General features: G+C 43.0%; 1 protein-coding gene across 4 annotated transcripts in view; it reads right to left on the bottom strand.

Moving 5' to 3' along the window:
* SENP5 (SUMO specific peptidase 5) overlaps positions 1 to 27,453 on the bottom strand; it is a 100,594-nt gene that overhangs the window by 29,005 nt on the left and 44,136 nt on the right. For all 4 annotated transcript variants that reach the window (XM_032225741.1, XM_032225739.1, XM_032225742.1 and 1 more), the window contains 3 exons: positions 14,685 to 16,225; positions 5,412 to 5,517; positions 5,133 to 5,280 (listed from right to left, as the gene is read on the bottom strand). In XM_032225741.1, coding sequence (XP_032081632.1) covers positions 5,133 to 5,280; positions 5,412 to 5,517; positions 14,685 to 16,194 — 1,764 coding nt within the window. In that variant the 5' untranslated portion in view covers positions 16,195 to 16,225. The remainder of the gene's footprint in view (positions 1 to 5,132; positions 5,281 to 5,411; positions 5,518 to 14,684; positions 16,226 to 27,453) is intronic.

Genomic DNA, 27,453 nt, shown 5'->3' with positions numbered 1-27,453 from the left:
AAAAAGATTTTAAAATCAAAGGCTGCCTTGAATAGCTTGCTCTTCTCTGGTATGCGTGTGTGATTTGTTTTTCAGTTCCACTTGTGGGTTTTGAATCACACAAATTGTGTTGTGACTGGCTGTAAGCTGAGACATATACTGGGCCAGTATATTGATTTTTTAAAATATAAACAATGCTACACTTCAATGGTTAGATGGCCCAGGCGACGTTTTTTGAACATAGATCTTTTTAACATTCATCTTTTATTGGGTTTTACTAGTCTAGGTGAAATGTTAATATATATATATATATATATATATATATACACACACACACACACACACACACACACACACATACACAGGTAGTCCTTGACTTTTGACCACAATGGAGCCCAACATTTCTGTTGTTAAGTGAAACATTTGTTAAGTCAGTTTTGCCCCATTTTCTGACCTTCCTTGCCACAGTTGTTAAGTGAATCACCGCAGTTGACAAGTTAGCAACACGATTGTTAAGTGAAGCTAGCATCTCCATTGACTTTGCTTGTCAAAAGGTTGCAAAAGCAGATCACATGTCCTTGGGACACCACAACGGTCGTATGAGCCAGGTGCCAAACATCTGAATTTTGGTTTGCATGATGCCACAAAGGTCATTAAGTGTGAAAAACAGTCCTAAGTGACTTTTTCTACTGCGGTCATAACTTTGAATGGTCACTAAATGAACTGCTGTAAGTCGAGGAGTACCCGTAATGCTAGTCCAGGGGTGTCAAACTCAAGGTCCAGGGCCCAGAGGCGGCCCACGGGGTGCTTTGATCTGGCCTGTGAGGCCTCCCTACAAACAATGAAGGACCGGCACAGTGTCTCTGCTAGTGAGTTTGGGTTGGCCGCACACAGTGGCCCTTTTTGGTATCAGAGGGATGGCAGGAGGCCATCACAGCCAAAAATGGGGGGGGGGGGGTGCATGGCAACGTGGCCATATTTACGGCCTGCAGTCATCTGACTGGTTTTGCCAAAAACCATCATTTCCTTCCGGTTTTAGCAATAGCAATAGCAGTTAGACTTATATACCGCTTCATAGGGCTTTCAGCCCTCTCTAAGCGGTTCACAGAGTCAGCATATTGCCCCCAACAACAATCCGAGTCCTCATTTCACCCACCTCTGAAGGATGGAAGGCTGAGTCAACCCTGAGATTTGAACCGCCGAACTGCAGAACTAGCAGCCAGCTGAAGTGGCTGCAGTACTGCACCCTAACCACTGCGCCACCTCGGCTCTCAAAACTGCAGCAGAGCGAACAATGGATCTGCTTCACAGTCATCTTTGCTTCACAACCGCCACCATCCCCCCATGAAATCAACTCAGTTGTCATTTTACAACCATTACAACGTACAACCGTAATGGCAGGCTCCGTTACAGTGGTAACTATGTCTCAAAAGTTGCAGGATCCGCAGTGGTTAAGAGTGCAGTGCTGCAAGTTACTTCTGTTTAATGCCGGCTGCCTGCAATTTAGCAGTTCAAATCTCACCTGGCTCAAGGTCAACTCAACCTTTCATCCTTCTAAGATGGGTCAAATGAGGACCCAGATTGTTGGGGGCAAATAGGCCGATTCTGTAAACCGCTTAGAGAGGGTTGTAAAAGCGCTGTGAAGCGGTACATGAGTCTAAGCGCTATTGCTTATTTAACCTGTTGCTCCTGCCTGAAATACTTTGACTCACAAGAAAACATGCTTAAGGTATTGAATAGTGAGATTGTGATAAAAATAAGGTATAGGGTTTCCTGCCTAGGCAGGGGGTTGGACTAGAAGACCTCCAAGGTCCCTTCCAACTCTGCTATTGTATTGTATTGTAAAATAAATAACCTTCATTGGCTGTGGGAACAATACGACCTATGCTGTTCCTTGTATCCTAAAGCATCTTTTGGCATTTGTCATGTTTATTAGCCTCTAAACTTTCAACACGATAGCATACATCTTTGAGCAGAGTAGCTGAATCAAGGTCACTCTTGCATATAGCTCAATTCTTCATGAACTCTGCCAGCAGCTAATACAAACAAATACAAAATAAGGAAGAAAAAAGGGGGGGAAACACCCTACTTCTTCACAGCAGTTGTAATTATATTACTGCAGAGTTCCTTGTTTTAATCTTCTGCTTTGAAAGTTTCAATAACAATCATTATAAAAAGGAACTGAGCTCTGCCAGCAACAAATAAGCCATTTTTAACTCCTTGGGAGAAAAAAAAAAGCAAGATAAAAATTTGATAAATAGCTCGTTTACCTCTGCGACTTTCTCAGCATTCAGCAAATATACTACAGATAAGAACAAAATGTGTTCTGAACAATGTTTTTTTGTACTGGACTTTTTTATCAGTTAGTTAAATTTAACATATCTATCTTTTGAGATATTCCTTACTTCTAAACTGGAGTTCTACGGAAACAAGTAAGATATTCTCCTTTATAGGATTAACACTGTGGAACTAATATATGATGTAGTGGCCTAATGTAATACAAATTACATATTTTTAAATAGAGACATAGTCACAAGCATACATTCATTCTCAGAAAAAGTAGGTTATTTGCACACACATTTTCATAACTAATCAAACCAAATGCATTGGCTTTTCCAACACAGACACAAAGACACAATTTTGGTAAGTAAGCATTTAAATCATGTATTTTAAGAAAATTGTTCCTTCCATTTTTAGGCAGATAGAGATCATCACTTAATACATTCACAATATAGGAAAAAAGAAATTGCTGTACTATTCTCGTTAGAGATTCATCGTATCTTAATGTTCTCAATCATTTCTCTTTCTGAACATATTTTTCTTAACTGCCTACGAATGCCATCTTCGAATCTGACATTCTAGCTCTCCCATTTTTCTTTCCTCCTCACGGTTGGCCAGTTAATTCAGAATTCACATTTATATAGGTCAAGCCATCTTCTCCCACCAAGAAAACCTATCCAGTGTGAATTCAGAATTCATTCAAATACAGCTGTCACCTAACTTTGTAGATCAGTGGGCTCCTAACAATCTGAATGGGGATTTATTGTTTATTCTAAGTTTACTATATCATCTGCATGATATGTTACACAGTACAAAAACTGACTTTGGAAAAAGTGCAAAGAAGAGCAACTAAGACGATTAAAGGACTGAAGACAAAAATATATGAAGAACTGTAGAGATGTCATAGATGGCTCCTGGATATATCTGGGCCCCTTTATGAAGCCTTAGTAAGGCTACACCTGGAATACTGCATCCAGTTTTGGTCCCCACATTACAAAAATGATGTTGAGACTTTGGAAAAAGTGCAAAGAAGAGCAGATAAGATGATTAAAGGCCCAGAGACTAAAACATATGAAGGATGGCTGCAGGAATTGGGTATGGCCAGTCTAGAGAAAAGAAAGGACTAGGGGTGACATGATAGCAGCATTCCAATATTTGAGGGGCTGCCAAAAAGAAGGGGGGAATCAACTTATTTTCCAAAGCACTAGAAGGTAAGACAAGAAACAATGGATGGAAACTAATCAAGGAGAGAAGCAACCTCAAATTAAGGAGAAACTTCCTAAGAGTGAGGACAATTAACCAGAGGAACAACTTGCCTTCAGAAGTGGTGTGTCAGGCCTTCAGCGGTTCCTTTAAGAATCTTTGGCCTGCCACACTCTCATTAAGGTGGTGGTGGGGAATAGCAAGGGGTAGAATGTGTTGTTTTCAAAATAAAAAATTCCTTTCTAGAAGCTCAAGGTCCTCTTTTGTCTCCACACCTTCACACCTGACCAGAAGCAGCTGGGTGTGGATGCCAGCATGGAAGAAGAAGATTGGACCATGTGATGGATTTGTGGGTGTGGGGACAAGATCATGAACTTTTAACTGGGTGGGATTCTAATGTAATTTCCAGATTTGGGATTTCACAGATGTGAAAAGATGTCTGATTTATTAAATTGGAACCTTAAGGATCGTTTTGCCTTGGACTCTGATTTAATTCTACATGATACTTGGAACGCTGACATGGTGGTTGCTTCCTCACTGGAGGTTTTTAAGAGAGTGGACAACCACCTATCAGAAATGGTATAGGACCTCCTGCTTGAGCAAGGAGTTGGACTAGAAGACCTCTAAGGTCCCTTCTATTCTGATTGATTGATATGTCCAGGTCTAACTTATCAAGAGATCATTCTGATGGTTAGCTGGGCTGAAAGTATCTCATTAAATTCCATTTATAAGATCCTATGGTCCCTATTCAGGGTAGAGTCAGAGTGACTGAATGGAGCTGAGCATTGACTGGCTGGATGCCCTTCCTAATGCCACACGGAGTTCACTGCAGATATTTTGTGCCTTAGGAAAAACACATCTTGAGAGACCGCCTGCTGCCAATTACCTCCCAAAGACCCATTAGATCGCACAGGGTCGGCCTCCTCCGGGTTCCATCCACCAGCCAATGCCATCTGGCTACGACCCGGGGGAGGGCCTTCTCTGTTGCAGCTCCGGCCCTTTGGAACGAACTCCCCGTGGAGATTCGGACCCTCACCTCTCTCCTGGCCTTCCGAAAAGCTGTTAAAACCTGGCTGTGTTGGCAGGCCTGGGGTTGATGAGCTCCCTTCCCCTCTCGACAGGTGTGGTTGTTGGTTATTTTAACTGCCTGTCTTGTATTTGTATGTTCCCTTTCCCGTTTGAGTTGTTCGCCGCCCTGAGTCCCTATAGGGAATAGGGCGGCATAGAAATAAAATAAAACTTCAAACATCTGCTCCTACCTTGAATTGAACTCTCAACCTTCTGAGTGTAAGGTGAGCGTCTTCCCCACTAAGCCACCGCACCACTTCCTGAAAGAATCTCATTGAGCTTAGAGAATCTTTACTCTAGAAAGGCCTCTGTTGTGTGATGCTGGAAATTCTTTCCTACGCATCTTCTAAACAAACCAGAGGCTCTAAACCTTTCTGGATAAGTGAGCGCAACATTTTGAAAGAATTATGGCCTCTTTCATTAAATGGTTAATTAACATCCAGGTACGGTCAGCAACAAGATACAAATCCATCAAAATGTTCCCCTCCATCATTGCTTGGTGTTTCTCCATAGAAGCCAGCATTCCATGCAACCACACTACTTGTCAGCAAGCATGATTTCAAGAAGATACATCTTAGTGGATATTTACAGCAGAGTCTTACCTGGTCATTTAGCCAGTTCTGGCCATCTAGCGTTGTCAAATCATCCATATCCAACATGTGCTTATTATAAAAGACCCGGAAATTACAAGTGGGAGATTTTGGATGCCTGGTCTGATACTTCATGATTTCTTTAGTGATGAATGGTTTTCTGCAACAGAATTAACACAGCCGAAGTTAAATAATCCCAGCACTTGTGAGATACAGGTACATAATCCCATAAACATGGAATCTGGAATGGGCAGGGAAGAGCAAAGCAGAAAATTATAGAGAGCTACTAACCGATGAGAAAAATCTTCATTAAAGACTTCCTTTAATCTTCCCATAACGTCTTTTTCACAAAGCGGAACTAAGCTGCCGTATTTCTTTATTACTTCATCTAGGAATCCTTCAAGGGAAAGATTGGTGTATTAAAAAGTTGCAGAATTAATTACAAAAAAGCTGGCTAATCTATTCCCACAGACAAGTTTCAATCAACCACTTTTCCATCCAGAAAATACAGCACAAAATTAACTCGCAAGATTAACCGATGAGCGTGGTTGGTCAAAGACAGTACAGGGAGTTCTCGGTTTACAACAGTTCACTTAGTGACCTTTCAAAGTTACAACGGCCCCCCAAAAAGTGACTTATGACCATTTTTCATTTTGCAACGGTTGTAGCAAACACACACACACACACCCCGTCAGTGGATCAAAATTCAGACACTTGGCAACTGGTTCATATTTATGACAGCATCAAGTGTCCCAGGGTCATAAGATTTGTCTTTTGTGATCTTCTGACAAGCAAAGACAATGGGGAAGACAGATTCACTTAACAGCCGTGTTACTAACTTAACAATTGCAGGGATAAGAAAGGTTGTAAAATGGAGCAAAACTTACTTAACTACTGTCTCGTTCTAGCAACAAAATTTTTGGGCTCAATTGTGGTTGTAAGTCGAGGATCACCTGTACTGGAAGTAGACCTAGGATCCCAGAAATATAGTTTCAAATCATAACATGAACAAACCAAGTAGTTTCTCATTAAACTCAGCAACTTCATGCTTGCTTCTGGACAGCGAGAATCAGAAAAGAGGCAGCTGTATCTCTCAAGATGGGTTTTATTATTATTAGCATTTGTAGTGGTTTATTAGCATTTGTAGGCCGCCCTTTTCCCTGAGGGGACTCAGGGCGGCTCACAGAAAACCAGGGAGAGGGGAATACAATATTAAGACAACAACATATAATAAAAATAGTAAGCAACATTCATTCATCATTCGGGCGGGGTAGCAATTCTTATCCCCAGGCCTGACGGGCGAGCCAGTTCTTCAAGGCTATGCGGAAGGCCTGGACGGTGGAGAGGGTACGAATCTCCACGGGGAGCTCGTTCCAAAGGGTCGGGGCTACTGCTGAGAAGGCCCTCCTCCTTGTAGTTGCCAGCCGACACTGGCTGGCCGATGGAATGCGGAGGAGGCCTAATCTATGGGATCTTATAGGTCGTAGGGAGGTAATTGGCAGAAGGCGGTCTCTCAAGTATCCAGATCCACTGCCATGTAGGGCTTTATGGGTGATTAATAGCACCTTGAAGCGCATCCGGAGATCGACAGGTAGCCAGCGCAGCTCGCGGAGGATAGGTGTTATGCGGGTGAATCGGGGGGCACCCGCAATCACTCGCGCGGCTGCGTTCTGCACTAGCTGAAGTCGCCGGATGCTCCTCAAGGGCAGCCCCATGTAGAGCACATTGCAGTATTCCAGCCTAGAGATCACAAGGGCCCGAGTGACTGTTGTGAGGGCCTCCCGGTCCAGGTAGGGTCGCAACTGGAGCACCAGGCGTACCTGGGCGAATGCCCCCCTGGTCACAGCCGTTAAATGGTGGTCGAATGACAGCTGTGGATCCAGGAGGACTCCCAAGTTGCGAACCCTCTCTGAGGGGTGTAGAATTTGACCCCCCAGCCTGAGTGTTGGAATGTTTGCCAAATCTTTGGGAGGGAAACACAACAGCCACTCGGTCTTTTCTGGGTTGAGCACAAGCTTGTTAACCCTCATCCAGTCCATAACGGCCTCAAGACCCCGGCCCATCACGTCAACCGCTTCATTGATTTAGAATAAATAAAACCTATAATTTCTAGCCAGAAAGTTGGCTTTGGATATGCTTGCTGTAACGACTCAGAGCTGCAGTCCTGACAGTTTTAGATGAAAATAGGCTTCATCTAAACAACCAGAATCTACTGATCCAAAGAAAAACTAGATATTTTTAGCAGTACAACTAAGGACATCTAGTACTATGGTCCCAGATAGAGGAGGGAACATCTATACAGTTACAGAGCCTGTTTATTTAAATCTAGGATGGGAAGCATTTCTAGATAAACAAGAGGTTCAACAAGCATCACCTAGGACAGGGATGCCAAGCTCACGGCCCGAAGGTGTCACGCACTGGCCACGCCCACCCCCCGTTTTAACGAAGGGGGAAAAAGTCACGATACATCACATGATGCCGTGAGTTTAATACCCCTGATCTAGGACATTTGGAATAAAAAACCTTCCTTCTTAATAATGAAATAAAATAGGCTGTTTTTCCATGTGTTCCATTAATGAAGGGATGGGTGGGGAATATATAATGATAAGGAAGCAGATACCTTGGATTATTGCTCCTCAACTACAAAGTAATTGTTCCAATCACTTCAATCATCTCTTTTGAACAACTCATTGTAAATAACTGTAAAAAGCCAGTTTGGCCTCTAGTAAAGGTTGGGTTGTTACGGCAACAGACTAGGAACAGACAATGAGTTCTAGTCCCGCCTCAGGCATGGAAGCCAACTGAGTGATTTTGGGCCAATCAGCAGGAGACAATGAGTTCTAGTCCCACCTCAGGTATGGAAGCCAACTGAGTGATTTTGGGCCAATCAGCAGGAGACAATGAGTTCTAGTCCCACCTCAGGTATGGAAGCCAACTGAGTGATTTTGGGCCAATCAGCAGGAGACAACGAGTTCTAGTCCCGCCTCAGGCATGGAAGCCAACTGAGTGATTTTGGGCCAATCAGCAGGAGACAATGAGTTCTAGTCCTGCCTCAGGCATGGAAGCCAACTGAGTGATTTTGGTCCAATCAGCAGGAGACAATGAGTTCTAGTCCCACCTCAGGTATGGAAGCCAACTGAGTGATTTTGGGCAAATCAGCAGGAGACAATGTGTTCTAGTCCCGCCTCAGGCATGGAAGCCAACTGAGTGATGTTGGGCCAATCAGCAGGAGACAATGAGTTCTAGTCCTGCCTCAGGCATGGAAGCCAACTGAGTGATTTTGGGCCAATCAGCAGGAGACAACGAGTTCTAGTCTCGCCTTAGGCATGAAAGCCAGCCAAGTATCTTTGGGTCAATTACCTTCTCTCAGGCCAACTCACATCACAGGATTGTTGTGGGGTAAATCAGAGGCAGAAGGAATAATAGGTATGTTCACTGCCTTGAGTTATTTATAAAAAAATAATAAATGTGAAACAAAGAAAGAGAGAAGCATGGAAAACTTATTTCAATATTTGATGTTCACATAGTAATTTTAACTGGTTTTATATTGGTAAATGGTTCTCAAGTCATATTGATTTGATAGTCAAGACACAGTCATGAAAATCAATACCAGATTCATTCACTAATCTCTAGTAAAAACCTTGTTTGCATTTTCATTATTGAATTATCAAATTTGTTCATTATATCAATGATAAGTTTACTTTACACCATTTCTATCTCTGGAACTCATGAAATACTAGAAGCGCAAGGCGTCATCATCCACTACCATATTCAGCAATTTATCTTAAGTTGATTTTGTGGCTTCTTTGCTGATTTGTTACATCCACAAATCCAACTGTGGCCACTTAAGACTTTGAAGCAGACATGAACACATTAAGACCCACAATAAGCGTTTCAAAAGCATGCGTGCATAATTTAGTCAGATTTAGACAGGCAAATATAAATCAATTTCCCCATCTTAAATCCATACTGAATTGTTTCCACATTCAGCCTGTCTTTTAAGAATGAAGTTTTATGTTTCCATATTCATGGAAGAATAAATGCATTTTAACATCCGTTTCTCCCACTATATACATTTTTGTCTCAAGTTATTTTTGCTAATATATTCATTTCTGCACATTTCTTCGTATATTCCTTCTGTGCATCTCTCTCTCTCTTTCTCTCTCTCCCTTTTGCATATTAATGTTTGCACAGTAATACATGTATGTCTGCAAAGTTGTGAGAACTGCAAGTGGCAAATAGCTCTACTAGGATTCACATACTGAGACAGAAAATTCCCATTAAAATGAGAATCAACTTCTCTCCCGTAAAATGCAATACAGGGTTTAGTTGTGGTTTAAAGACGGATTTGGACCAACACATGTCTGATCAGAGTTTTGCAATTTATTTTTCAACTCGTCCACCTGTCTACTTACTGTAGGGACTCCAATCTTACTAAGCCACCAACACCCTTGGAATTTAAGATTAAGAGCCTTCACACATAAAGACCATTCACAATGCCACAACAGACTACAGGATTCAGGTGACCCTGAGGGCAGAGATAAACCCCCAAGTGGCCTCAATGCCCACTCCCTAGAGTCCCTAGGTAGTGGGCGGCATACAAATTTTATTAAATTGGAAATTGGAATTGGCAATGACTCTCAGAAAGAGAACTAACAAACAGATGACTGCAAGGATTATAAATCCTTCCATTCTCCACCATTCAGTCAGAACTGAAGAAGCTTCTTGGATGCGAAGCGAAACATCTTCAAGGAAAAACAAAGTACAGTTTTGAAAGAAAGCGCCTTTGACACAATAAGCATGGCAAACAGAAAATATCTACTGGCAAGGCAGCACTGCTTTCTAACGCCATCATGGTTCCTATCACTTAAGCCAGCTTTGGCTCTCTCTCTTTTTTTAAGGGAAATAGGCAAACCAGGAAACAAAGCACTCCATAGTAACTTCTCCCCTCTTTCTTTTTAACACAGAAAGCATCTGGAACCTTGAAGGTGGAGACAGAACCATTACTGGACACCAAAATATGCTTTGTTGGCAGCCTGCTAAATTCTGAGTTTTCATTAAAAGTAAAACGATCTAAAACAAAAAGACTAAACTAGATTAGTTACCAGTAGAGGCGCGTCTAGACATACTGAAATCCATTGGCAATTCTACAGACCTCTCTGCTTCACTTTTTCTAATATGTCTGCAAACGAAGGGACTCAATGGAAGGGAACAAGCAGGAGACAGACAGACTGACATATTCCCTACAATTTCTACCTTTTGCTATGAAATGGTCCTGAATTATCAGATTTTGAATACCCCTGGCTTCAAAGGTACAATAATCTCTTCTCGCCATCAATCTATACTTTTTTATTTCAAGTTCATATAGAGGTAATTTGCCTGGGCAAATGGGGACTGCAGCCAAGAAATTAAAAGAAACTTGCTCCTGGGGAGGGAAGCTATTGCAAATCTAGGCAGCATATTAAAAAAACAGAGACATCACCCTGCCAACAAAAGTGTGTATAGTGAAGGTTATGGTTTTCCCAGTTGCAATGCATGGCTGTGAAGGTTGGACCATAAGAAAGACTGAGTGCCAAAGAATAGAAGCCTTTGGTGCTGGAGAAGACTCCTGCAGAAGAGCCTCATACTGGGAAAGATGGAGGGCAAAAGAAGAAAGGGATGACAGAGAATGAGGTGGCTGGATGGAGTCACCAAAGCAGTAGGCGTGAGCTTAAATGGACTCCAGACGATGGTAGAAGACAGGAAGGCCTGGAGGAACGTTGTCCACAGGGTCACAATGGGTCAGGCACGACTTCGCAACTAACAACAACATACAGGTAATCCTCAATTTACAATCATAATTGGAACCATTTCTGCTGTTGAGCAATGTAGGTGTTGAGTGAGTTGTCCTATCACCTTCTGCCACAATTAAGCAAATCATTGCAGTTGTTAAGTGAATCACCATCCTTAGGTGAACCTGGCTTCCCCCACTGACTTTGCTTGCTGTAAGCTGGCTAGGAAAGTCACAAATGGCCATCAGGTGACCCTGGGAGGCTGCAACCAATACATGCAGTTGCAGCAAGCGTCGTAAGTGCGAGGACCAGTTGCACAGCCCTTGCAACTTTGAATGGCTGCCAAACGAATGGATCTAAGTCGAGGGTATCTGTACTACCGTGTTTCCCCAAAAATAAGACAGGGTCTTATTTTGACCCCTGAAATAAGCGCTTGGCCTTATTTTCGGGGAGGTCTTATTATTTTTGAGGTGCAGGAGGCGTCGAGCCTGCTCACCTCATGGCTGCTGCTGTGTAGCAATATTTTCAGGGAGGGCTTATTTTCAGGGGAGGGATCATTTTAGCACATGCACTCAAAAGCCCGATTGGGCTTATTATCTGGGGAGGTCTTATTTTGGGGGAAACAGGGTAGCAAAACTTAAATATGCATCTTGAGTCACCTATGGATAACTTTGTAATCCTCGACTTAAAATCATTTGTTTGGTAACCGAAGTTAAAATAGCACTGTAAAAAGTGAAGTGTAACTTGTTTTTCACATTTATGACCACTGCAGCTTGGACAAGTGACCAAAATTTGGACATTTGGAAACTAGCTCGTTTATGACGGTTGCGGTGTCCTGGGGTCACGTGACCTTCTGACAAGCAACGTCAATGGGGAAGCCAGATTCACTTAAAAAAACGTGTTACTAACTTAACAACTGCAGTGATTCACTTAACCACTGTGGCAAGAAAGGTCATAACATGGGGTAAAACTCACTTAAACTGTCTTGCTTAGCAACATAAATGTTGGACTCTATTGTGGCCGTAAGTCCACAATTAAGAAAGACCACCTATGTCAATGCTGGCCCAGTATCTTCCATTAACCAGCAAAGACCAGTTCCCTGCATTTCTTACAACAATTAGAGTTGATGTCACTTCTCATGTAACCGACAGGACAGTACCAGAGATTGGTTTATCTGTGATTTATTATAACTGCATTTGAATATTTATTATATTAGCTTTATGTTAGCTTTCAGGTGATTTTTACTGTTTACATTCTGCTTTGATGATGTTTCATTTTTGTGAGCTGCCTTGAGTCAGATGGGAGACATCAGTGCATAAATGGTTTAGTAAATAAAGAATATGGAAATAATATGGAAATATTAAGTCAGAATATGAATTCTATGAAAACAGCTATAGGGTAGAACTTGGCAACTATTCAGAGCAATGCTCCAAAGCAAAGTGTAGTAATGATTGCACAGGTAGTCCTTGACTTACAGCCACAATTGAGCCCAAAATTTTTGTTGTTAGGCGAGACATTTGTTAAATGAGTTTTGCCCCATTTTACAAAACCTTTCTTAATACAATAATACAATAGCAGAGTTGGAAGAGACCTTGGAGGTCTTCTAGTCTAACCCCTGCTTAGGCAGGAAACCCTACACCACTTCAGACAAATGACTATCCAACATCTTCTTAAAGACTTCCAGTGTTGGAGCATCCACAACTTCTGGAGGCAAGTTGTTCCACTGATTAATTGTTCTAACTGTCAGGAAATGTTTCTTTAGTTCTAAGTTGCTTCTCTCCTTGATCTTGTAGTTTTTAGAATTAGAATAACAGAGTTGGAAGGGACCTTGAAGGTCTTCTAGTCTAACCCACTGCTTAGGCAGGAAACCCTACATCACTTCAGACAAATGACTATCCAACATCTTCTTAAAAACTTCCAGTGTTGGAGCATCCACAACTTCTGGAGGCAAGTTGTTCCACTGATTAATTATTCTAACTGTCAGGAAATGTTTCTTTAGTTCTAAGTTGCTTCTCTCCTTGATTAGTTTCCACCCATTGCTTCTTGTCCTGCCCTCAGGTGCCTTGGAAAATAGCTTGACTCCCTCTTCTTTATGGCAACCCCTGAGATATTGGAAGACTGCTATCATGTCTCCCCTGGTCCTTCTTTCTATTAAACTGGACATCCCCAGTTCCTTGCCACACATTTGTTAAGTGAATCCCTGCAGTTGTTAAGTTTGTAACTGGTTAAGTGAATCTGGCTTCCCCGTTGACTTTGCTTGTCAGGTCATCACAAAAGAGGATCACATGACCCAGAGACACAGCAACGGTTATAAATGTGAGTCAGTTGTCAAGCATCCAAATTCTGATCACATGGATACTGCAAAGGTTGCAACTTTGAAAAAACGGCCATAAGTCACATTTTTTTCAGTGCCATTTGAACGGCCACTAAACAAACTGTTGTTAAGTCGAGGACTACCTGCGTAGAAAACGAATGCAGAATGCGTCGTAAACGTTGTTGAATGCCAACACCAAAGTCACGTTTTCCCACCAAGAGCAAGATCTGAGCTTATTTTTACAGGCCACCTAAAATCAGACTACAGCAGAATTTAGTCACCGATACTCAAATGTTTTTGTTTTTTAATCACAAGGTCAGCAAGTACATACTTCTCTGCAGCAGTGTATTATAAAACCTCTAAACCAAAACCCTTATACATTTCAGAAACGCTCTTTCATTCTCCGTGTTGCAGATAGTCATCGGTACGATTTGCTCTGTTGTTGTTTAAAACGGAAATATTGTTAAACTCTGAATTCCATTTAATATTTCTACACTGAAAGGAGCTGCGTGCATTATATTAATTGGGTTAGAAGCAGCTGCTTGCAAAAAGGCTTAATGTCAGGGGTGAAATCAACTTACCTTCGCTACCGGTTCGGGCGATGTGAGCACGCATGCGTAGGACTTCGATCAGCTGTGACACGCAATTTAAATTAGCTACAAAGCAGGAAATCCGACGATTCTAGCTACCGTATTTTTCGGAGTATAAGATGCACCAAGACTTTGAAGAGGCAAATTAAGAAGAAAAGTTTTTGCACTCTGCAGACCTCCCAAAAATGGCCCGTTTTTGTAAAAAAAAAAAAGGGGGGGGGTGCAGGCATAGCCTTTAGGCGGCTTGTAAAGTGCTCCTGGGGGATGGGGGGCAAAAACAAGCAAAAAATGGCCCATTTTTCACTCATTTTTGCCCTCCCGACTCCAGGAGCACCCTGGAAGCCTCCTAAAAGCTATGCATGGCCATTTTGGTGAAGGGGGCAGGATTTCGGGATGCCAAAAAATGCTGTATTCAGTGTCTAAGATGCACCCAGATTTTCACCTTTTTTGAGTCTTATACAATGAAAAATACGGTAATATAAATCGCAAGTCACAACGGATCGTTGGAAATACCCGTTCGCCTGAACCAGTAGCATTTATTTTTACTACCGGTTCAGGCGAACAGGTAGCATTTCACGCCTGCTTCATGTTCTGATCACGAGGGATGGTGCAAGCATCATAAATACATACCAGTTGCAGCAAATGTCCCAAGTGTGAGGACCGGTTGTAAATCACTTTTTGTGGTGCCTTTGTAATCACGATTCGCACGCAGGCACGTGGGTGCTTCTGCCCCTCCCACAAAACCGTCCCCCTCCTCCCCCTACTCCGGGCTGCCAACCCGGAAAAATTGGGGACTCAACTCTACAGGCAGCACCTGAATCCCAACCTACCAAGCAAAACACTCAATAACGTTAATTGGGGGGGGGGGGGGGGGAGGATAGACAAATACCACAGAGCCACGCAGCCAATTGCTCATCATTGACACAAGACACTTTCTGGCTGCTCCTTTTGCCACCTTTGGGAGTCCCTGATTTCTGTCCTGTGCTTCCTCCTCTCAGAGGCTCGTCCAGGGGGCTCTTACAGTACAGGTGGTCTAAGAGCTCTGTGCCAAAGACGTCCGTGCCGATAGGCCCTTCCACTTCCATCTGACTACGGCAGTCTTCGTTCTGGACTGACTCCGTGACAGGACCGTTAGTGCAAACGTCATCGCTTGTGCCCAAATCCAACTTGGGGGACTCCAGGTCCACCTCGTCGGAACCCAAAACCTGTCTGGAATCTTCCTCGTCGTGCCCCGAAACGGAGATTTCTTTTTCTGTTGCGATGAAAATGTCTTCGGGGCAGCTGTCCAAGGACGGCATCTCCCCTACATCCGCCCTAGGCAGGGCCTCCATCCCGGAAGGAGGACTTTTCTGCAAGTCCGGAAGCAGGCAGGTTTCCACGATACCGTTTTGGTCTCGGGGCGCCAGGTTCTTGTAATGGAGCTGCCTACAGTGGAACAGTCTCTCCTGCGTAAGACAAGCGTCATGCCGGCACGTTCGACTCTCCTCAATAAGTGGTCCTGGCATGTTACTGTTCATATCGGAGACGCGGAACAGGTCCCAAGGAGAGTTACGCTTGGGTTTCCGTGAAGGAAGCGAGGCCGCGCGGTCCCCTGCGAAGGCCTCCGCTTGCTGAGCCTCTTGCCAATCCCTGGTCACTTTCGCCGCCCAACTCAGCTTGCTTTTGTTCAACTGACACGTTTTGCCTCTCCGAAGCTTGGGAAGAGATTTTGCAATTTTAATTCGAAACTTAACCAGAGAAAGTTTTTTATGCATCATAAAAGGGAATCTTTTAAAAGTACACTGGTTGAATTTAGGCCGTCGGGCAATCAAGAGGCCGCCAGTTCCATGTTGCTTCAGTCCTCGGCAACAATATTTTCTCGTAGAGTTATTCAGAATTATGATTTTGTTGTTTTTTCCGTCATTGTGACGGCCTCCCCTGTTTGAAGCGAGACTGCGCCTTTTAAGCGACAAACCAGTAATGCTGGCCTCAGGGCTGCACGGCTTGTCTCGACAAACCGTTGAGTCAACCCCTAAGCCAATGTATTTAGCCAATAGCTCCCGCTGGCAAGGTGTCCCGCAAAGCCCCCTAGACTCTGAACAGGGTCTTCCACAGCTGGAGAAAGGGGTTTGGAAGCTATTCTGTGGACATGTGCAATTCTGAATAAATCCAACTGGCAGATTTATATTGAAGAATGCATCAGGAATCCAACTCCTCTGGTGCACAAGAGCCCTCCTTCTGTAGGGTTTCGTTTGTTTCGCCTTGAAAGATGTCAAATTGCTTCGCTTCCTTCTTCTAAGTAGAGGCAGACGCCTCCTCCGGAAGCAGCGTGTTCTCGGCCCCCAAAGTCCCGCAGTCCATGTTCGACAATTGGCCAGCAACAGACTTCTCCACTGCAAGTTTTGACTATGCTCTTTCATTTTTCTGCAGCATTATGATCCCAAAGTGAAGCTGCAAATGAAAAAAAAAAAAGAGGGACAGAATTACACAACACAATACATGCAGATTGTCTCATTTACCGTTCTCCAGTAATGTATAGGTAAGTACTCCTCAATTTACAACCACAACTGAGCCCCAAAATTCTGTTGTTAAAGTGAGGCATTTGTTAAGTGAATTTCACCCCATTTTATGACTTTTCTTACCACGGTTGTTAAGTGAATCATCACAGTTGTTAAGTTAGTTGTACAGCTTTTAAATGAAATGTGGCTTCCCCGTTGACTGTTTGTCAGAAGGTCGCAAAAGGAGTCACATGTTCCCTGGACAATGCAACCGTCATAAACATGAACCAGTTGAAGCATCTGAATTTTGATTATATAATCATGGGGATGTTGTGTGAAAACGGTTGTAGGTCATTGACGCTGTAAGCGAATGGTCAACTAAACAAAAGTTCTGACCTAGGCTGCCCCAAAAACCACAAAGCAGATTCCTGGCAAAACCCCTTTTATTAAACAAAAGTGAATTCCTCCCATTCACATTCAACAAAGGCCTGGTAAACAGTCTTTCAAAGGTGAAGTTATATTCACAGACCTTATCTGGCTTGGAAAGCTGCCATGTAAATATTTTCCAAACATAGTGCGGTGCAAGGCAAGACTTGGCATAAGTCTCTGAGATTCATGGACAGATCTTCACAGTCCTGAAAGCTGGCAACAGATTCAGACAATAAGGAGGTTGGGGAGGAACATGGGCCAGTCCTGGAGTCTGGGGAAGGCTCTGAGGAGGGCTCTGTGTCGGAGGCAGAGAGAGGGTGAGGGCTGTCTGACAGTTATCAGCCGCCTTCAGAGTCAGACATCAGTGAGGCAGACGAACAGCTGGAGCCTGTTCCCAGTGTGCGCATGCGCAGAGTTGCCAAAGGGAACAGCTAAGGAACAAGGGCTAACTTGGGAGTAAGGCCACAGGTGGACGGTAAAGGCTCCTCCCATAGGAATAAAAGGAGACAATTAGTTCACTCCTGCATTCTTGACAAGTATTGCGACTTCTGAAAGATATCGGCCTGGCCACTAACCAATCCTGATAAAGGTCGGTAATTGTGAACTATCTTGAAAGTGTCAGCTTCTGCTTTGCTGTTGCTTCAGCTGCCATGAAACGGGGAGGGGGGGGCGTGTATGTGGGAGGGATTTAATTGATGTGCTGGAGGAATGTTCTAGGATGTACCAGTCGGTGGGATTACGCATGCGTACGTGTTTCCCGCCTGCATCAACGGCCTACACATTCCATCTTCGGCCTGTCTTTTTGAAGTTATCTCACACCTGACATTTGAAGGACTTATGATTGGACTGGAGCTTTGATCCTAAGGGGGGGGAACGGGTTTGCCTATATATCAATTGCTTTCGCGCCATATTATTCAGATCTTGCTTCACTACTGCTCGCTTACCATTTATAATTAGTAAAAGTACTTTGGATTTCCAACCCATGGAGTCTCTTAGTCTTCTTTCCTAATTATGGAGCGGAGTGGGCCTTGACAAGAAGCAAGATCTGAATATATCCCTTTCCAGGAGATTTACGTCTACCGAGAAGGGAAAGAATGTCTTCTCCGACCAGAGAGGAAGAGGGCGCAGCTGGAGGGGATTCCAGTGAACTAGGACCTCCCGACCTTTCGTTACACCAGCCCAGCCCGTCTGACCGACCTTTGCACGAAGATTTATTTCAACTGCAAATTTCCAGTCAGCCTGAACCTTCCCCCCCACCCCGTTGGTCAATTTCAGCGGGGCAAAGAGAGATAGAGACAAGCTGGAATGCTGGGCTCACCCAAAGACCACCTCCACAAACTTCGCTGGAGCCAGGTGCTGTGAGAAAACCTCAGGCGAGTGAAGTCCCTGACTATTGGAGCCAAAGGTACTGTGGGGAAAGCAGAGGGGGCGATGAAGGAGAATGGAGAGGCTATCAGCACCGGGGCCCGATGAGAAAACCCCAGCGGAGTGAATTACCTGATTATTGGGGTCAAACATTTTTGGAAGAGAGAAGGGGGGAGGAGGAAAGAGACTGGAGAAACTGGCAACGTTACCCACGCCAGGATTCTCCCCCCCCCCCTCGGCCCGCGTCTCCCCCTGCGGCTAGAGGTTTCGCTGATCAAAGAGGACCTCCCCCCCAGCCTCCCCCCCGAAGACATCGAATGGCTAAAATCCCTCCCTTGCCTGTACGTTTTAAGGGGGATTCTACTAGCCTTCCCTCCTTTCTTATGCAGGTGTTTAACTACATGGAAATTTATGGCCGGGACTTTGAATCTGACACTTTAAGGGTCAGAATGATTCTTTTATCTTTGGATGGTGAAGCGGCTACGTGGTCGACTGCTTTGCACATGTCTGGATCTCCCCTCTTGGGGAATTTCAACCGTTTTATGAAGGCTTTCCGTCAACGTTTTGATGACCCATTAACTGAGAAGCGGAACAAATTGAAGTTTTTAACCTTCGACCAAGACGATAGACCTGTCGCCCAATACATCCAGGAATTTCAGTGTCTCTCACAATACATGAGAGGATGGGGGGAGGACGCCCTTCTGGACAGATTTGCCGAAGGGTTGAACGCAGACATTTATCAACAATGTGTCAATCGTAACCTGCCAAGACGCTTAATCACGTGGTTTGAGCATGCTGCAGACGCCGAGCTTGACTTAATCCGTCTGCGTTATGCTACTGAAGAAAGAAGGAAGCGGAAGGAGAAGGCTGCTCGGTCCCTCCCCCCTCCTACTACGCAATCGTTCTCCAAACGACGAGGCGACGCAAGAGGGCCCCCTTCTGGCTCCTCCAGACCGTTAACATGCTTTCGTTGTGGCAAGCTCGGACACACCGCCCCCGAATGTCGCGCTAAACTGCCTCTCTCTGCCCAACCCCCTCCCAGACGCAGAGTTGCCAAAGGGAACAGCTAAGGAACAAGGGCTAACTTGGGAGTAAGGCCACAGGTGGACGGTAAAGGCTCCTCCCATAGGAATAAAAGGAGACAATTAGTTCACTCCTGCATTCTTGACAAGTATTGCAACTTCTGAAAGATATCGGCCTGGCCACTAACCAATCCTGATAAAGGTCGGTAATTGTGAACTATCTTGAAAGACTGTGGATTGGCGCTTTGCTGGAGAAGAATTCACTGTAAATTAAATAAAAGAGGCTTATCAGGATGAGGACTCAGCTTCATGCTGCTGGGGAAGCCTAGGCCAGAACCAACAACTGGTTCATACCTTTGACCATTGCTGTGTCCCACAGTGATGTGACCTTTTGACAAGCAAAAATCAATGGAGAAGCCCAATTCACTAAATAACCGTGTTACTAACTTATCTAACTGCAGTGATTCACTTAACAATGGTGGCAAGAAAATGGAACAAAGGTCACTTGACAAATGTTTCACTTAACAACAGAAATTCTGGGCTCCAGTGTGGTTGTAAGTCGAGGACTACCTGTATCTCAGCCATGAAATTGCTAGGCATCCTTAGGCAAACCACTGTGCATCCAGACAATGGTCTTATTTACAGTAACTTATTACAGGAATAAAGTGGGGAAGTGATCTAATTTTATTTCAAGGCGTATGGGAAGAGCCTTGATTGGAACACTTGAAATCTGTTCTATAAACAATGATCCGATTACAATCTCACTCCCACACAGTTTTAATCATCTCTTTCTTCAGTGCTGCCTTTTCTACCCTATCCATTCACACTCCTTCCCAGTCACCACCACCACCACCACCACCCCGGCAAATGTCCTTCAGATATTTCGGATCATTGTTGTTAGGAGCAGGGGTGGTTTCCTGCCAGTTCTAACATCTTCTATAGAAGAGGTTCCCCAAATCGACATTGCCGTTTAGAACCGGTTCCAGCTCCCTCCCTCTGCCCGTCCGCACATCATCAAGATGAAGAGCAAGAGGAGGAATTCTGGGAGTTGAAGTCCACAAGTCTTAAAACTGTCACGTTTGAACACCCCTGGGTTTTTTTTCCTAAAGGGTTAGGAGTGCAAGGGTCTTGTAACTTGACAGCTTGAAGACTTGCGTGCTTCAAATCCGAGAGTTTCTGAGCCAACATTTTGGTTGCTAAGCAAGAGCGTTGTTAAGTGAGTTACACATTTTACAAGTTGACCACGCCCACCCAGTCACATGGCTGGCAAGCCACTCCCACCCGGTCACATGGCCAGCCAGCAATTTGAAACCCACCACTGGTTAGGAGCCTTGAATCAGGAACAAAAACTGAACTGGCTATTCGAACTCAAAATCCCAATACAAAATACCATTTACACCGAAGACTACATCCGTAACTGCGGCCGGCATGACTCAAATCATTGCCATTTGTGTATAACTGTCTCATCCTTTGGAGGCATCACTCTCAGATCTCAGAAAACCAGTCTTGAAGCCCTCTGTACTGATACTGTGATGATATGTAATGTAGGAGCCAAACAAAGGTGAGCTGATCTTTTATTACAGCAGGTGACTGAAGCAATCAGCTTTTGTCCTATCAAGGTCATCTTTACCACTGAGAGCTAATCAGTGCAGAGCTCATTCAACCCCACCTTGCAGTAATAATAATAAAGAATCTCAGGGTAAAAAAAAAGTGGGGGGGGGAGATGAAGAAAAAGGACTGATGGGCAGAAAGAAGGGAAATCTTTTGAACTGGTTTACAAAAAATGAAAGACCAGGTGCTTGCTAAGTAAAAAACAGAACATTCCTTTTCATTCCTCTGAAGACAGGGAGCTAGCTAAAATGGAGGATTGCAAAATTGCAACGCCATCCAGAACATACACAACTCACAGGATATAAAATTATGCTTGTTTGGTAGTACAAGATTTCTAAAAATTATGAGGATTCCCACCCACCCACCCAAAAAATTGTGTGTGATGCTTATTCCTCCAATCTGGATTAATAGTGTAACTGAAATATGTATTTAAATCATTCGTAACAAGGTGCCAATCCAAAAACCGTATGTTCTGAGCTTTAAACAAATGTGTATTTAATGATCAAAACTCAAAGTACCTCCAACGTTCACTATTCAAAACATGTAAAATGGGGACTTAAAAAGCAGCACTTTGCTGCTTCCTCATGCTCTATTTTAAGGACCACAAAAGTGGGCAGGCTGCCACATGGTACTTTATTCTTAAATCTACAGAGAAACTGCACATATTTAAAGGAAGTGAAGAAGTCCATGGTTAGTAACACAGTATTACTGGCCCTAACATTTTCTGTTTTCTAGAATGTTCTAACTCCAAAATGTGCAGGTTAAGGCATCAGGCTAGGAACCAAGAAGCTGAGTATAATAAATCCATCCCTAGGCCTGAAAGCTATCTGGGTAACTTTGGGCCATTTTCTCTCCTTCCAACCCACCTCACAGAATTGTTGTTGCGGAGAAAATAAGGGGAGGGAGGAGTATTGAAGTGTGTTCATCGCCTTGCATTGTTTATAAAAATAATAAAGGTGGAGTATAAATATTGCATTATTTTCATTGTGCTTCTTTGTCATGGCTTATTTTATTGTTATTTTAGTTCTACTTTCCTTTTCTTCCTTTTTATTATTGTAAGCTTCAACAAATGCGCCTTCAGCCTGAATTGTTTGCAGGTGCCTGTCTCGGCTATGTATATTGACTATCGGATTTTTAATATTCTGATTATTATTGTGTTCTGATTTATCCTTGCTTCATTATTCACTGGCACGTCTCGAGTGGGTGGTCCACAATTTTTGGAAAATAAAATTAAGTAACACTATTACTGGGTTTTCAGTTTCACAAATGCCATACAGAAAATTATGTAGGTTTATCTCTTTGCTAAGCTTTGGAGGAATAACTGGAAAAATGTTAACTGTGCAAACATGTGCATCAGAAAGAAGCAGCAAGACAAAAAAAAAATTTGCTGTTATGTCGCAGCTACTGTGTGAGTCTATTGCTGTTGCTTCTTTGGTATCTGTTTTCTGATGGATGCTTTAAACCAGTGGTCCCCAACCTTTTTATCGCCGCGGACCAGTCAGCCTTTGATAATTTTACCGTGGCCCGCTGAGCGCGCGCATGGGCGCACGGGGCTCTCTTCCCTGGAGCCTTTGCGCACGGCCCAGGAGCTTTTGCGCACGGCCCAGGAGCCTTTGCGCTGCAGCGATCATGTCCCCCGGCCGCTGCAGCGATCATGTCCCCCGGCCGCTGCAGCGATCATGGCCCCCGGCCGCTGCGCGGCCCGGTGCCAGGTACTCCACGGCCCGGCACCGGTCCGCGGACCGGGGGTTGGGGACCACTGCTTTAAACAATGCATTGATTGTAAAAGTTGCTTAATTATTCTTCCAGTGTTAAAAAGGCGTTTTAAAATAGGGGAATAAAACCCTTTCCCCTACCCAATTTTTCTATAGGTTGAGTGGTGGTAGTACTTAGTCTAGACCACATCCTACTTTGTGGCTCACTGCTATAAAACAAAGAAGGAAAGGGACTATTTCAAATTTCCATGATGAAAATAACAAAACACCTACCGTATTTTTCGGAGTATAAAATGCACCTTTTCCCCACACTAAAAGAGTATGGAAATGTTGGTGCGTCTCATACACCAAATACAGCCATTTTGGGCCTCCTGAAGGCCCGCCCCCACATCTCTTTTTTGTGAAAAATGGGCGAAAAACAGGCCGTTTTTGCAAAAAAACTGAGGCATTTTTGCCTTCCCCCAGCTGGTTTTCTGCCCGTTTTTCGCAAACATGGGGGAGAGTTGCCTTCCCCCTGCTGAAGCCTGCAGAGTGCTCCTGGGGGCTGGAGAGGACAAAAAACTTTTTTTTCTTACTTACCTCTTCTAAATCTTGGTGCATCTTATACACCGGTGCGTCCTATAGTCTGAAAAATACGGTGTTCTTTTCCCCAAGCGTTATTTTTCTGGAACATACTTTTACAAATTTTACATTTTACAAATAACTACGTTAGTTTCTAGCCAATTTTCCTGAATGTATGCTTTTTGTATATCCTTGCCATTAAAAAGGAAAGATTTTAGCTGTAAACTTGATTCCACTTTACACAGACGTAGTCCTCAACTTACTACTCCAATTGAGCCCAAAATTTCTGTCGTTAAATGAGTTAAGTGAATGTTGCCCCTCTTTATGACCTTTGAACAGTCATTAAATGAATGGCGGTTAAGTTGAGGACTACCTGTAATTGTTCCAAACATGCAAACTGATAAAATTTTCGTTGCTGTCTTTTTAACGAAAGTCGACAACAGAAAATTGACCTGAAATGAAATTATGATTTGAGGCCCTTTCCCTAAATACATAAATCAATCAGGTGAATATGTGAAGATCCCCAAATTTAAACTTACACACAGAGAATGCTATTATTTCTGCTTCAGAAAGCTTATGCTTGGTATCAAATAATATATAGCACTGGCTTGGGATTTCACCCCCAAGGAACTGCAAACAATAGAAATTCTGAAACATTTTCAGACTTTACCAAGGTTTCACTCTCAGAAATTTTCCTAGCAGTAAGTCAAGGTATTTTCTCAAAGGTCTAAAATATCGGAAGACTATACATGGTTTCACATGCTTTATATATTTAAAACTCAGTTATTAGTAATCTCTTGTTGAAAATGTTTGTCTGCTAAACAGCACGTTTCTGGAAAACTGTACATTTTATTCTTGTGTAAACAGTTACTGACTGACCACATATTGGCAAGTAACAAAAGCAACACAAGCAGAAGTGGGCAATTGTTCAGTGCCAGAAGAACTACTGGAAAATGTGGGGAACTCTAGTTATCTAAGCAGTTTTGCTACATGGGACGGCATAATAATCACAAAAATATAAAAGTATTAAAACAATATTGCAGCACAATGTTCTGGAGAGGTAAAATAGCACATACACCCCCCCAAAAAATGTTTAGAGATGGACTATACTCAGCTTTCTTCCACTTTAGTCCAGCTGTTGAGTCATGACTGGTTTAAAATCCAGGAGAAAAACAACAAACGCATTTCATCTGACTTGCTGCCCTTCAAATCTGCTCAGGCTGCACACTGTACGTAGAAATTAAAATCAAAATATCTGAAAGACACAATTGGAAGATGCCTGCTCTACCCAGAGATGAGGAAAAGTAGCCGAGATTCTGAGATGTTATCGTTGGAAACCATTTCCAAAAGTTTGCACACAACTCAAAACCTTCTTCCGTTCGTCCCCCCCCACCCACCAAAATATAACACTGGCAGAGGAGAGAACTGCACATTTTAAGTTCATTGTTCTCAATTGTAAATGAGGATAATGTCATGACATCACTTTCTGTAGAAAAAGAGAGCTCATTCTCCATCAGCTCAGCTTTGTAAAACTAAATTCAAGCCATCCTGGCCTTGAAGCACACCGTTTTCCCAGCAATGTGATAAAAATAGGCTACATTCAAAATTTGCAGAAACCAGGATCCATATCTTTCAGATTTCTTACCCCCTCACCTCAATGTCACAGGCCCGTCTCCTACTCTACAAAAAACTTTTTTTTAACATAAAAGGCTTTCTACCAAAATTCTAAAGTCAACTTTAAAAATCAGATCACAGATTAATAGCCTGCAAGATGTTAACAAAGAAGTCATCAGCCTTTAAAGCAGTGGTCACCAACTGGCGGGCAGTCCACGAGAAAATTTTGGTGGTCCGCAGAAAACCTATTTGCATTTTCTATATTGCACTAGATACTATTTATCTTTTTTAAAAATTGAAATTATGAATTTAGATGTCCCTGAGGTCCGAAAGGTTGGCGACCCCTGCTCTACAGGATGGAATGTCTGATCCTTCCCTGGTGGCTGCAGAGGAAGAATTTCTTTCTCCCTGTGCAAATGGCAAAGGAACCAAAGGAGCAATCTGTTGTTTTCCCAGTCAACTCGTTCATCAGCACTGGAACTCCATATCCTCTCCTGCATCACTTTCCCTATTGCCTATGGCTGTCGGGGAAGCTGTTAAATACTAGCCTGTTTAAAATTGCTAAATTACAAGCTTCTCACACCCTAGAAATATGCTGCAACATAGACACTGTCCCAAAGTCAGAGCAAGCTGACTTGTAAGTACATGCCAGACCTCAGATTATGAAGGCAAGCAGTACACCGTGCATTTACCGGCACCTGTGCACTTCCCTGCAATATACCACTTTCAACATACACGGAATAGAGTGCAGTTCTTTGTTTAACTAAGTGCAACCTGTAGTCCACAGATGCCAAACCGGGGGGATCGTGAAGGCTTGGACCAAATGTTATGATTTCAATCTTGAAGTAGGACTTGGTGGTCCGCGACCACAAAAGGTACTTAAAGGGAGTCAGTGGTGTAGAAAAGGTTGAGAGCCACTGACGTAATGCACTATGAACTTGAAAAGTCTCCATGTTTTTAGAATTAAGCTGATCAGCATCTGGTTAAGACCTTGTCTGGTTCTCTTGGCCAGACTTTTCTTTATGCAAGGGGAAAAGAATAAAGAGTGGAGGAAAGACTGTCCTAAAAATAATTTCCAACAAATCAGATCCTAAGCATATCTAGTTCTTCCACCTACAAAACAGCTCTGGCGAACGGAATTTTATAATGTGAAATCTTTATGCTTCCTATTCTTCCATCTGCAGCCGTTTAATAAATCAAGATGGTTGTTTCCACATAAGCTGCCAATGTAACACTCACCCATTTATTCTTATCCCGCTTCTTAAGTATGTCAGTATAATCAGTACAAGCATGCATATTCACCAGTGACCATTACATCAGTTCTATCTCTTCACGCTGGATTCGGTAAAAGGCCTCTGAAATACGAAAATGGCTTTTGACGTTTTCTGAGCACTGTAAAAATCTGTGGAATCAGACCAACCATCCATGCACATCAACATCAATCGCCACCTTTCCATAATGACTCCATTAGGTGGTCTCTTGAGAACCACAAACAAGACACAAAGGGATTTCTCCTGACTAGGAGTTTCTACCAGCACTATCTTACAGGTTGTCTCATCCGCCTTAAATCCTACCCATTAGCAACTGTCAGCATAACCTGTGGAAGCACGTTCCATAAATTAAATGTCTGATTTAATTTAAATTTCAACCCCGATCATCAGTTTTATTTAATAACTCAAATATTACGAGGGTAGGATCTGGATCTTTGCACCTCCTTGAATGGAACTATAGCAAAATGCATTGAACCCAAGTGCTTTAAACAGTTCTGGGTCCCATTCCCTCCCCATCCCCCGCAGCCAAGAGGAATAAAGTGCTTGCCCTTGAAAAAATACAAGAAGTACTTCCAAACAGCTTTTTCAGACATCTTGTGAAAAAAATTCTCAGCAGAAAAGAAAAAGTAAAAAAAAAAAAAAAACCACAAAATCTGCTTGGCATCAGCAACTTATTTCTGTACAATTTGCAGCCTGAATGTGCACCCCCTTCCCTTCAGGTTTAATTCTAGTAAGGATCTTCAAAGAAGATACACAGCCCTGTCTGTATATCTTTAAAGCAGATGTCATACTTCATGCTCACCCCTGCTTTCTTAGATATATATATATATATATAACTACCTCCTATTCTGATATTTTTTTCATTGGAAAATCTAAGATGAAACATTTATTTTACTGTTACCTTACTGAAAATATGCTTTTATACAAGCATGTATTTATATTCTCTGAATCATCTTTCTGAAATTAGATATATCATCATTTTCACTCCTTTGGCATCCTTATCTTCTCCACACCATAGTGAAAAGAAATCTCAGCAGACAACATTGATTCACAATCTCTTTTAGTTTCCCTAACGCTCCCCAGCATGCATATACAGTCATTACTTTCTGGCGCTCTAACCTTCACTGTCAATTTCCATAGTTCCTCTATGGGAAAAGTTTTAGTTCCTGCAGATCACTGGATAATAATAAAAAAAGATGTGCATAAGGCTGTAAAGGACTATGAAGCAGTAGATAAGTCTAAGTGTTATTTCCATTCCGACTGCCAGTTATTTAACAGGAAAAGAATATATTTTTGCTTCAAGTAATATTATTGAAGGAGAGGGAGGCCAGAGCTCAACCAGATGTGTTTTGTGTCAGAGCTCCAATCAGTTCTTGCTACTACAACATACCTCTTAAGAGCACAGAGAAACCATTAAAAAAATTTTTTGCAGGTGGGGTTTCATTTGGCAGCGAGTATCCTAAATAAACAGAAGTCACAATAACCAGCGTTAGGACTCCTTAAAAAAAAAGAAAAAAGCATCAGGTTCTAAATGGCTGGACCTTCAGATTCTATTGAGGAAAGAGAGGGAGAGATTGCCTAGGGAAAGAAGCC

Source organism: Thamnophis elegans, chromosome 10, assembly GCF_009769535.1.
Source record: "Thamnophis elegans isolate rThaEle1 chromosome 10, rThaEle1.pri, whole genome shotgun sequence".
NCBI lineage: Eukaryota > Metazoa > Chordata > Lepidosauria > Squamata > Colubridae > Thamnophis > Thamnophis elegans.
Note: the sequence above shows the minus strand (reverse complement) of the source record. Positions and strands in the feature narration are given on the sequence as shown.